The sequence below is a fragment of the Medicago truncatula genome, chromosome 6, assembly GCF_003473485.1.
Source record: "Medicago truncatula cultivar Jemalong A17 chromosome 6, MtrunA17r5.0-ANR, whole genome shotgun sequence".
Taxonomy (NCBI): Eukaryota; Viridiplantae; Streptophyta; class Magnoliopsida; order Fabales; family Fabaceae; genus Medicago; species Medicago truncatula.
In genome coordinates this window covers 6,533,499-6,547,270 of record NC_053047.1, presented here as the reverse complement: position 1 = coordinate 6,547,270, position 13,772 = coordinate 6,533,499, and the positions used below count along the sequence as shown (strand labels likewise).

General features: G+C 29.4%; 1 protein-coding gene across 1 annotated transcript; it reads left to right on the top strand.

Annotated features, from left to right (window-relative positions):
* Positions 1-4,458: 4,458 nt before the first annotated feature.
* LOC25495558 (protein trichome birefringence-like 19) lies at positions 4,459-8,941 on the top strand. Its single transcript, XM_013595781.3, has 2 exons — positions 4,459-5,141; positions 7,993-8,941. The coding sequence occupies exons 1-2, from the start codon at positions 4,638-4,640 to the stop codon at positions 8,791-8,793; spliced, it is 1,305 nt and encodes a 434-aa protein (XP_013451235.1). The 5' UTR covers positions 4,459-4,637; the 3' UTR covers positions 8,794-8,941.
* The last annotated feature ends 4,831 nt before the right edge of the window (positions 8,942-13,772 follow it).

Sequence of the window (13,772 nt, the reverse complement as noted above, 5' to 3'; positions counted from 1 at the left end):
GTAACAAACTTAAACATACTTACACATTCAACACTCAAAATTTATTGAACATTTAAAATGATATAAAATTTGTGACATTCAACTAAATTCAAACATAAAGTATTCAGACACATTCAGTTTAAAAATCATCAACATTTGCCCAAATTCCAATATAAAATCATACGACATAAAAGTCATTAGAGTGTCTAGAGTCATTTAAGTCATTAGAGTCATAATTGTTGTTGTATTAAAATACCAATACACATCATTCATGAGAACTAGGTGGAAAAATCAAAATACATATAAACTCATCACAGTCATCGGAACATTCTCCTCCTAAGTACGATTTGATATTGAGTGGTCGGCTCTGTGTCATGGAAAATATGCTCCAGAGTACCATATATATATATATGTGTGTGTGTGTGTGTGTTTGTATCAATTGACATCATGATGTCAAATTAAATAATATGACAACTTCAATAATTTTTTACCACATAACCATATTACAAAATCAACCATTGGATTGAAAACTATTATCACATAGATCATGTCTACAAAATTTGACATTAATTGGATGTCATTTATGTATATGGGATACATAAAAATTGACATGTTTGATAAAAGTTCATAAGACATTAATTCTGATGCAACTCATTGACATACCAAATGATATTCGATTAATATTAAATTATGTAAACATTATCTTTGTCATATTAACTTCCAATCCAATAGTGGATCTTTAATATAGTTATGTGGTAAATAATTATAAGAGGTGTCATATATTAAGTTTGACACTATAGTGTCAATTAATCATAACCACACAAACAGACACACACACACACATCACCCTAAGTGGTACCATTTTCCACCCCCATCTAAGACCATATTTCCAACCAACTTGCATATCTACAATGTATCTAAAGTATCATTAACATTTTCCTCCTCGATTTAACCCTCCACATTTCATGGCCTAGGCGGATATTCCTTGACTGGAGTCGTTGATTTGAGATGAGATAGCTTATAGAATCAGACATTGTAACCTGATACTGATTAATAGGGCGCCTCCACAGATAAACCCTACATGTCTTAAAGTATAATGTGCAACAATTTTTTTTTGAATGCCTATATTCATCACACGTTTTGACAATTAACGATAAATCATTGGGATTCCCCTCCTAATAATGATATGAATATGTCTATATTCATCACACACTTTGAAAATTCACGATAAATCATCTTGCCACCTTACTTTTGGACATCCATCAGAAAAACACTATAGAAGGCCCAACTTTTCTATTTGGGTTGATGATATTATTGATTGTAACGCCAGCCATATCGATATAATGATATATCCTATGTGTGATTTCTCTATTACGCTTTTTAAAAACAAAATAAATAAGCTTATTGTTAGTAAGACTTAACTTAATTTTGATTCTAGAATATTGTAGTTGTTGATATTGTTACCAACTAAAGGAAAAAAAAAGACACTTATTGAATGAGACTTCTTACAATCTAACTTAATCAAATAAAAGATTGTTTGATTTTACACTTGATATACAATCAGAAGTGTAAATAAATACAAAACAGAGTAAGACTCTTAAGACTTAGAATTTCTAACATATAAACTTAGCAAGAAATTCTTAAGTGCCAACGTAAGGGCACAGGTTAATATTTTAGAGTCTTGTTATGTTCTTCACGCTTTCAACTCCTTATATAGGAAATGATTCGAGAGACATTGGAGAAATGTTAGCGCATTAAGAGTCTTTGAGAAGCTACCAAATCAAGACGTTGGAATGTTGCATGATATGGTTAATGTCGTTTGAAAAGACATTTTAAATTCAATGATGCAAATATAATTATCCGTTTTACTCCTTTTGTCCTTGAATTTTGACTTAGCACGTGATTCGGAAGAAGACAAATTGTACTTGGTCAGAGAATGAAAACAATCCTTCTCAGAAGAAGACAGAGTTGATGCGGCTTCTAAGTTCTCAAAGTATGGATGACTGAGGGTCTGGGTGACTCTAAGTCTGATGATCCAGGGTATGGTCTTCTAGGTGATTTCTTCACTTCTGATTACTAGTTGACTTCTGATTGACCTTTATTCAGATCTTCTATAAAGTACACCCTCCGGTCACTAATATAAGCAAAAAATTACATTTTAGATTCATTCATTTAATGATGCACATAGTCTTTATTATAGACCACATACATCATTAAATGAATGAACCTAAAATGTAGTTTTTTGCTTATATTAGTGACCGGAGGGTGTATTTACCTTCTCTTGTGCTTTTGATGCTCTTATATATGTTCAGACCTTGATAAATTGTAATTTATGGTTCTGCAAACTTAAACATATATTACCATATTCGATTTTTCTTCATCACTTTGTTATCATCAAAACTTTAGAGACATTGTATAATTCCAATTTTATTCGAATAGTTTTTTCCTTTTTTTCTTTTTTTAACAAAAAAAAAAGGGAATATATGATGAATATAGAATTAGATGCTCGCGTAAAATTATTTTTGATGAAATAAAATCATTCAATATTTACCATTTTAGATAGGAGTTTAATGATGGTAGATTGATAGTCTAAAATAATTTTACACACACAATCAATTAAAATATTTAGAATCGTCACATCAATTAATGATTTTAATTTACGTGGTAGTTTAAAATATTTTGATTGATTACATGTGCAAAGTTGTTTTATACTGTCAACCCACCACATTAAACTCTTATAATTTTAAGTATAATTGGCCTCTTTTTTGACAAATCCTAATTGCCTTCTTTTGATAATCGTTAAACAACATGCTCACTTTTGATAAAAATAAATAAATAAATAAAACATGCTCACAGCACATACATTTATACTGCTAAGACATCATTATCTGTATTAGATCGATTCCACACACTTTCTACTAGTAGCATTTTTCTAAAATCGATTCTTGAAAATTCACACAATCTTGTTGAGTTATGTCGGTTGGATCTATTCTCTAGTAAGAGACTCTTACTTTATTTTTTTTAGTTTATTGACTATATTACCTGTTAAAATGAATGAGTGAAAAGTCTAAGATTCAAACCCGATATATATGTATATTTTAATATTGCTATCAACTAAAATATGTTCATGAGGATTCTATTACTTATTATTATTTATAATTTATTGACATATAACAAGATGGATGATCAAATTACAATGGTGTACTCTTACACCAACGTCATATTGTTTAATATTATTTTACTCGATACGTATTTTATAAATTTGCTTGTTAGATTATAAATTTATATCACATATATTATTTATGTAATTTTTTACATAAATTTAAATTTATTTGATTTTTTTTTTTTTTTACAAGTTAAAATTATTTGATATGTCATTGAAAATCGATAAAATTAATGACATAGATTAGAAACACTTAAATTCTTGATCTTGATGGATCTAAATAACAACATATCAGATAGTTTTACATGAATGAGGAACTTAAACAATTTAATTTTTTTTAATTGAGACTGCATAAATTGCATGTGATCAACTTTCTTTTCCAATATCGTCTCGAAAAAAAACTTTATTTCCTAATATTTATTTTATTTTTATTTATGTGTCGTTCTAGAGAGTGTATGCGTTATTAGTATTTATCTTACTAAAAATAAAGTCATAAAGTACGTATTAATCTTTCAATAATATTTTTGGTCAAATTAAAAAATCTTTCAATAATATTTGACATTTTTTATGTTAATTTTTAATATTTAATATTACATTTTAAAATAAGTAAAATCTTATATTTTTCTATAAGTTTAATAAGTATACATGGACCATATAAATGTTTTATATAGACTTCAATCATATCATACTATTATCCTGTCAAAAAATAAAATAAAATGATAACATATTTTCGTAGTTGAAGGAGAAACTTGTTCAATTCTCTTTCAATTACTATGGATGATGGCTTAGTCCCCTTGATATGATAGACAATAGTTAATTGTTATTTCTTACATTGCTCTTTCTTTTTTTCTTTTACCGGTTTGTAAATATTGTACAGATTTTTAATTCTTCCTATGCACACCTTGTGCTTGGAAAGGCTTTTGGTGTTGATAATATATTTCATTTAGCTTCTTCAAAAAAAATATTATAATGCCAGATATTATTCTTTAAATACATGCATGACAATTTATATACAAAACCTATTTAGGTTGGTCTAGTGGTATTGACTTGAGACTTGGTACTGTGTTTCTCCTCATAGTTCGATTCTCTCTAGTGTCAAATAGTGTAGATTAATTTAGCTTTCTTAAAATAAAAATTATATACAACTTTTAAATTAATTTTTTCAAAGTCTACTTTGTTGCTTTATAAAAAAAAAAAAAAAAAAAAAAAAAAAAAAAAAAAAAACTGTGTCTAAAACAGAGAACATCACAAAGGGTAAGATATCATGAATCATGATACACAATATTTAAGTCTATTAATGGCTATGAAAACAACTTGAAGCATTGCTAATGGTTTATAGAAAGAAAAGAAAAAAAAAACCACTCAATTAAAATTCAAAGAAAAATCATAAACTTCACACACAATATATAGTCCAAAACTTCTTTCATTTCCCTTATCCTCCTATTTCCTTACACCTTTCTCTTGTTTTCTCTTTTTCTCCATAACCCTTCCAAAAATGAAGTTCCAAGAGAAAGAGCATCTCTATGGAAACAATAACAAAAAACAAATGTTACCAAAAATAATTTTATTAGCAATATTTGTCATAATCATAGTTCTTGTCACCCCTTTGTCTTATCCTTTGTTTGGTTCATCATTTCTCTTGATGATGAGCAAGTCTAAACAACCAAACTCTTCAAATGTTGATTCAATTGAGAAAGAAAATTTACCTTCAACATCTTTGAAAAATTGTGACATTTTTAGTGGTGAGTGGGTGCCAAATCCAAAAGGACCATATTATACAAACAAAACATGTTGGGCAATTCATGAGCATCAAAATTGCATGAAATATGGTAGGCCAGATTCTGAGTTTATGAAGTGGAGATGGAAGCCAAATGAGTGTGAACTACCAATTTTCAATCCTTTTCAATTTCTTGAAATTGTTAGAGGAAAATCTATGGCTTTTGTTGGAGATTCTGTTGGTAGAAATCACATGCAGTCATTGATTTGTCTTCTATCAAGGGTAAGTTTCACTTCTACACTTCTTCTATTTTGATGCAAATTTTATTTAAAAAAAATTAATCATCATTTTTTATCATTTGCTTTTGTCCCTTTTTTGATATCTATGTTAATTATAGTTGCTTTGGTGATAAGTGATTTGGCATGTGGTGTGTGATTGTATCATTTTTTTATTTACACAAACTTTTGAACCGAAAATACCATCAATCAATGATACACTATTTGCTTCAATGACAATTCATAGAGGCTTTAATTCACATTGATAAAAAAATCTATCATTGTGCTCCTTGATCAAGCTTATAGATTGATGAAGTAGTGTAGTCATCAATGATACCACAATTCATGAGACTAGTCATTTGTCAAAAGAAACGGAAGGTTTCATTTAGGAGAAACACATAAACAAGTGAGATTAATGATACCCTTTATTAAATCCACTTGGGTTACTCCGGTGATATTAACTGGAAGTATACTACTCTTCGAGTTATCATGTTCGATTCTCTTCCATGTTAATTTAGGTGGACTAATTTAATTTAATTTTTTTTTTTAAAAAAATGATACCCTTTATTAAAATACTTTTAATAATAAATTGCATAAAGTTGAGATCTCTTCATTTTGAGAGATACATACCACAAAAAGTAAAAATCCGGCTTCAACATCAAGTGAGTCCGACTATCATAAAAAAATGATTTTCTTTTGTTTTAAATGTAAACAAAAAATCAAATATATTTAATACTTTTGACTATTTAACTTTTTGAAACTTTTTTTTGCATGTATCTATCTCTAAATAAAGTTCTCAAATTTTATTGAAAAAATAGAGTGCCATAACTTGACTGCACCAATCTCTAATTTGTGCATAGTCAATTCCTTTTAAGAAATAGAGATGACATTGACCCAACTACCTCTCTACTTTAATTAAAAAGTAGAACTTAGTCAAATGAACTCCACAAAATAACAAATTATATAAAACAGTTTTCGGTCAGGTTTTACTTACCTCCATGTCGAACTTCGCAAATGTCTCTTACCCACTAAAACACGGAAGGTTAAATAATAGCACATTTATTATTTGACAAATAAACCTCAATCTCAGGACTCATTTAATACAGATAATAATTAGAATAGACCTTTTCCCTAAAATAAATATTGGAATAGAATCAACAAGTTCTAGCTCAATTGGTAAAATGCCGAAATTGTTAGGCCGGATTCTATGATCGGGGTTCGAACCCCGGTACCTCCAATTGTGTGTGTGAGTTTACAATGACTTTGCCATTTCGTCTATTCACAAAAAAAAAATACTGGCGTAGACTTTTACTCTAAATGTCGGTTTTCTCTCAGATGACAAGTCCATTTATGTGCTTCAGTCCATCTATAAAATAAATTTGACTTTAACCTATTTAGGGTTGATATAATGGTTGGTTTCGGATCTTGGAGTGTGTTTATTTCAAAGTTTCAGATTCCCTCTAATGTCAATTCTGACGGGCAAGTCCATATAGAGTTTTGCTAATGCTCTGACTTTAAACGAACCCTCCCAAAGTGGACGGTAGGACTTGTTCTCTCGAATTAGTAGATCCTTGCACCGAATATCGAGTTTTTTTAAAAAATAAATAAATAAATTTGACTTTAAAAAACCTGTTACTAGTAAATTTCTCAAATATAATAGCAAGATATAAAATAAAACGATATTAAAAAAAAAATCATTTTTTTGACTCAATCTTTTATTTAGACTTTACATGTTTAAAACTATAGTTTTCACAAACTTATTCATAAAATATTATATAAACATAAAACAAATATAACAAAATCTGTCCAACCACATAAATTATCTCAGTAATTAAGCAAAGCATGCCACAAGAAGTGGAATCTTAGCACGAGATGTAAACTCTGGCAATCACATTCCATGTCCCTAACCAGGCCACAAGAACACAGTCTCAAGTCACTTTTTATTTATTTTATTAATTAAATTCAGTTCTTGGTTTTCTTTATTTTCGAGTTACTTGTAAATATAGTGTTTATAATTAATTAGTGTATCCAAAGTTGAAGCCTCCAACTCATAAAATATACTCACTACTCACTAGTCAAACTTTAGTCAGAAAAACACAAGTCCATTTAGCCAATTAAATCAGTTTTTGATAAAACTATTTTATACTATAACAAAATGATTGCACTTAAGTTTTTAATCGGCTGTCACCGTGAACTTAGCTCAGTTGGTAGGGACAATGTATAATATATGCATAGGTCGGATTTTGAACTAGTTGTTGTAGGTTCGATTCTTGACATTCCGATCTCAAACCAAGACAAAATTTCCTTTTTTTTTTTTTTTTTACTAAATGCAAAAGGTTAAGTTGACAATGAAATAGTTTTCAATATCTAACCAATGACAAGGTACAATAACAGCATGATGCTAACATGTGGTGTGACAATCCAACTAATTTAATTATTTCCTCTGGGCTTAACTTCTTGTTTTCATGCGAATATTGAATAATTTCCACTAGAATACAATCCAAAGATGAAAGACCCATGACCCTCTGAATTATTTGAGACTTTATAGGCAAGAAAAACTCTTATTGCATAGTTTCATCTTTAACTTCATTTTATTAAAAGGGTAATGTATCTAGGACACTCTTTAAATATTCTAAATTTAGAAAGTATTCCTTAAAAAAGTCAAATGTTATAAATTTCAATGCATTAATTACACTGATTTTTATAAAAACTTACTACTACTATTAAAGATGTTTAAAGAGTGCCCCATAAGCACTCATTAACATTTCCCTTATTTAAAATTGTGCGTGCTTCTATGTTTTTATATTTTTTTATTGATAAATAATTTTCTAAATCTTAGACCATTTAACTTTTTCTAGGTGGAATGGCCTATAGATGTATCATACACAAAAGATGACTATTTCATGAGATGGAAATACCCAAGTTACAATTTCACCATGGCTGCTTATTGGACCCCCTTTCTTGTCAAAGCTCAAAGAGAAAATTCAGATGGTCCAACCCACACTGGTCTCTACAATCTTTACCTAGATGAATTTGATGAAAAATGGACATCACAAATTGAAGATTTTGACTATGTCATAATCAATGGAGGACATTGGTTCTACAAGCCAATGGTATTCTATGAGAAAGGAAAAATTGTTGGATGTCATTATTGTCTCTTAGAAAATGTCACTGATTTAACAATGTATTATGGCTATAGAAAAGCTTTTAGGACTGCATTTAGAGCCTTAAATAGCTTAGAAAATTTTAAGGGTGTGACATTTCTTAGGACATTTGCACCATCACATTTTGAGAATGGTATATGGAACCAAGGTGGGAATTGTTTAAGGACTAAGCCATTTAAGAGTAATGAGGCAAGGTTAGAAGGGACCAATATGGAGTTATATATGATCCAATTGGAAGAGTACAAAATTTCTCAAAAGAAGGCCAAGAGAAATGGTTTGAAATTTAGGTTGCTTGATACAACTCAAGCTATGTTATTGAGACCAGATGGTCATCCAAGTAGGTATGGACATTTACCTCAAGAAAATGTGACATTGTATAATGATTGTGTTCATTGGTGTTTGCCAGGGCCTATAGATACATGGAGTGATTTCTTGCTAGAAATGTTGAAGATGGAGAGAGCAAAGTCTAAGAGAGAGAGGCGTCAAATAGATTGATATAAACTATCATTGCCATATTTTTTGGATTTTGTAGAGATGAATTTTGTTGATTGGTAATAAAATTGAAGATTCTTAGTATCAACTTGATATTGTTCTTCTTGGAGCCTAAAGAAATTTCAACAATTAGTATCATAGTCTATGCCAATTATATTGTGTTTGTAGATAATTAAGTTTTATGTGTTTATATTCAACATGTTACAATTAAAATATTGTTGTATGACAACAAAACTTGACCAAAAAATAAAATAAAATTGTTGTATGACTTTATGAACCAAATAGTGAGAATTTGATGTATGTGTTTTGAGGCTTACCTTGGATAAAACCAAGTATTTATGCATTTTATTTCGACGTAAAGAGGAACATGAGCCCATTCAACATTTCTCTCATAATCCATCCTGAGGAAGATAAGTATCCCTCAAGTGTTGCCTTCAAACCTCACAATCTATGAGCGCCTGTCGAGGAGATAACACCACTCAGTTTGTGTGTAGTCGGGAGCATGGACGGAGCCAGGAATTTAAAGTTAGGGAGGTCGAATACAAGAGACATTCTTTTTAGCAAATAAGGAACATAATTTGATTTAAAATAATTTTTTAAATACAAAAGATGTATAAGAAACCCTAAAGGCATAAACTAATATTTTCTTGTTTTTTAAAGAAATTTATAACTATATTTAATTAGTATGAGAGACATTAATAGGTATGTACAGTTATCATACAAGTATTGACTTAATAATAGAGAAAAAAAACATTAAGTAGGAAAAGAAAACAAAAACACCCTTGTATAAAAAGAGAAAACTAATAATGTATATGTTCTAGGGTTAAATGTGTTTTTAGTAAATGTCAAATTATTCAGGATAACCCGAGTTTGATTCTTGAGCAGAACAATTTTTTGCCAAACTTTAGTTACCTCTCGGATGAACTCCGAATCACCATGACTGTTTTATCTTGAGAATCGAAGGGTTAATATAAAGGGAGAACGACGACTGACTATATAGAAGAACTTTTGTACGAGTGTGAAAGACATGAGTTTTTTGTCACAGGAGAATAGAATCCATTAAGGAGTAAATTATATTTTATCCCCCTATTTTTATTTTAGGTTTTAATTTGCTCATTTTTTGCTTTAAAATAGTATTTTATTTTGCAAAGCTATATCATTGTGTTTCATTCCATTTAAAATATGTTGTGGAAAGGACCATATGAGATAATTTAAAATAATATAATATATAAAACTAATGATATTAGTTGTCAAATAATCTAATATTATGGTGAACATTTGAATTAAATTAATTGAGGGGGCCATAACCTAATATATATTTTATGAAACATTCTAATATAGTCTCATTATAGTATATAAATTTTTTTATTAAAAATATAGGGGGGGGGGGGATCATGGCTTCCAAAGGCCCCCCCTCTCCATCCGCCACTAGTCGGCAGGGTTTGACTGCAATCAATGACATTCGATCAAGATGTACTGATTGCACTCAATCCAAATCCCTCCACATAGTCCCTTTCAAAGTTTTGGGAAGGGACAAAAATAGGAGAAAAGGTGGAGAAATGGCAAAGTCACCATCATCAAAGGTGGCACTAGTCGATCCTATGGAGACGCTGGAGGCAACACCTCTAAAACCACCGGGATATTCAGAGGAGCAAGAACCCCTAGAGTAAAAAACAACCCGAGAACATGGAGAATCCATAAAACAAATGGTAGCATAAAGAAAGAAAAAAAAATGTAGTATTTGGAATAAAGAACGATACCTATACATAAGTATGAAATCGAGACGTCGTGGGTTGGAAGGAAAAAGTAACCAACCATCATAAAATTTTCGACCAACAATAAACTCTCACGAAATTATCGGAAAGTCTCACAAGAAAACTTGAAAGAAGAGGAGTTTTGAAGAGTTTAAAATATTAAAAGCAAGTTTTTTCCACCTATTTATAGAAAACCAAAATCTATATTTATACCATCACGTTGGAAAATTCCTCAACAGACTCAACAAGGTTTTTCGTCCAATTTCCGTAAAACTTTCTATAAATAAACATTTGCATGAGGAGAAAGTTACACACACTATATTCTAAAAAACCTTTCAACTATCTCATTCATGAATTGACCAAAGCTTTGGAGTATTTGCAAACACTAAATTCTAAAAAACCTTTCAATTTTTTTTATTTCTTCATCCCTATAAAATTCTGGATATGCCACTAGCAACCACCACAACAAACCGTGAAACATCAACTTCATATAATAAAACTAAACGAATAATAGCCTCAAAATCAGACATAAGTGATTGATTCTTATGCCAAAGGAGTAATTTATCTATATGATATATCGATGGAATAGCACCACACACACTAATTATGATGTCGACCAAATGGAACTAGCAATGCACATATCACACCATATCTTTTTGAATGATATGATATTTTAATTTAATTCCTATTAGGGCATATATTAGGATTATTTTTTTTAAACGTTCCATTTACAAAAAAAACTATGGTAATTCGGAGTTTCTATCATAGAGTAAATAAAATTTGGGCAGAAATTAGTGTAGTCAAGATTCAAACTCTTTAGCGTAATTCAATTGAATAGCTAAAGTTTATGCAACACTTACGAACCACTTGGGTTTGTTAGGCCTAATTTTATCTAAGGTTGTTCTTATAAATATTTTAACTTTTTGTTTTAATCTTTAAAAAAAATCTTCGATTCTTAGTCTCAAAAGTTTTGAATCAACAATTTTAATCTCTGCTTTTATATCAATTTATGTGTACTCTTTCGATTTTTGAATAAGTTTTTTCAAAAGGTTTCGAGTATTATAAAATCTCTTCCAAAAAAATTAAAAAAATTAAATATTGTAAAAAAAATGACTCTAAATCACTCCTCTTTAGTGTAAGAAGGAGAAGAAAATAGAGTTGCGAAATGGGACGGCGGCTCACAAGAGAGAGACATTAATAAATTTATGAAAATCAAGAAATTTTGTTAAATTAATTAGTTATGCATCTAAAACAAGAAGTTTATTCAAAAAAGTGATGTAATAATTATTTATTCAAATCCAAGACAAAATTTATATTCATAGATTCCTTCACCAATAATGCTATGGGCACTGGTTAACAAGACATTTAAATTTATTACTAGTAATAAATTTTATTTTTTATTGGAATTATCTTTATAATTATTAGAACCAATCAAATCACTCTCACTAATTGACTATCCACCTAACTAATTAATTATTGTTGAAACCCAAAAATGTTAAAAAAGTTTTTTTTTTTTATACCATCATAAAAAAATATGATCAATAACTTTTTTTTTAAGAGTAACTCGGTTAGTAGCTCTATAAAAGTATAAATATTGACACGCAAACATTGGAATTTGAATCTTTGATTTCTCACTTCTTCAAATATTATTTAAATCTTTAGACTTTTCTCTGAATCTGATAGGTCCAACTCACGTCGATACATCTTTTTTGGTAAAGTGTTGATAAACATTTTTAATATATACAATATCCTAGTTTATTACTCTCTCTTTCTCCTAATAAAGTTGTTATTCTTTTTCTTTTATTCATTTATTCCTTCTCCTTAATTTGTGATAATTTTCATGTGAGGGAGAGTATTATCCTCTTATCCAAATGGAAAAAGGAGGAAAAGTTTCAATTAAGACAATTGAATCCACAACATCAAGTGATAGTAATAAGTAATAACTATGATAAAATTATGATTGGTGTTCGTGTATTGTCCATATTTGCTTTATTGAACACCTACGTGGCTAAGTTCATATTCTCCCAATCAAGTAAGTGCAAATTGTCTTGAGGACGACGTCTAGGTTGATGAAGTTATTCATAGGGTCTACAAATTCTAACATTATTGATGACTCATCTTGTATGTGCTAGATGTTTATGGTATTATTTGTTGTCACCATTGAGATGATTAATGACCAAACAAGAAAAAATAATAGCAAAATACTTCAAAGCCCTAGTTATGTTTTCTCTTGCTTCAGTCTAATCAATCTTGAGTTTCAATTGTAAAGAAAACTCTAAATCTCTACTTAAAATTGTTAAGTTTATCATCTTCAAAGTTTTAAACGATTTTCAAACATTAATCTACTCTTTTCGATTATATTTATAAGAGATATTTTGGTTAACAAAAGTTGATGTATCTAGTCCAAATTTTCATCAAATACATTAACTTTTGTTGACCTAAATTTCTCTTATATATATGTAGGATCGGAGGAGGTACATGGGTATCTCTAAGGGCGGTGGGCAGCCTAGGGCACCATTTTATAATGGGCACCAAGATTATTATTTTTATTTAATAGTTTGTATTAAATAGTTTAACTCCATTTGCTTAATTCTATTGAAAATATGTTTTTGCATAACCTTAATTTTTGAGGAATCTTTTTGCAACAAAAGATACAAGAAGAAATATTATATTTAAATAATTAAAAAGATATAACTTTATTGATTTGGCCAAGACACAAAAAATCTTAGAACCGACCTTAAAGATGTATTATAGATTATAGAGACAATTCTCTACTCTAACAATTATCTTGAGTCAAGATGATAGGTATTTGGATCAACATTTTTGGTATACTTAATTTGACCATTAAAGAGAAAGGTACTATATCGCATCAAGGAAAGGTACTTAAGTCAATAAATTGTGTTGTTACATTGTATAATGAGCCTCAAATTGCAATAGATATTTGACTACTTTTATAAAGTATTACTCCAACTTATTAATGTTATTATCTTAATACATACTCTTTCGATTAAAGCATTTAGGTGAATCTCTATGTAACTTTTGTGATAGAAAAGCCAAGAACATGGCAAAGGGTCCAAAGAAAAGAACATAAAGGTGTGTATTATAAGCTATGGATTAGAATGAAATGTGTCAATGTATATAAAACATAACGTGAAATGTAAAAATTGGAAAGATTTGTCAAAATATTGACTTCCCTCTGAAGTGAAGCCATACCTTAATTTGGACTTG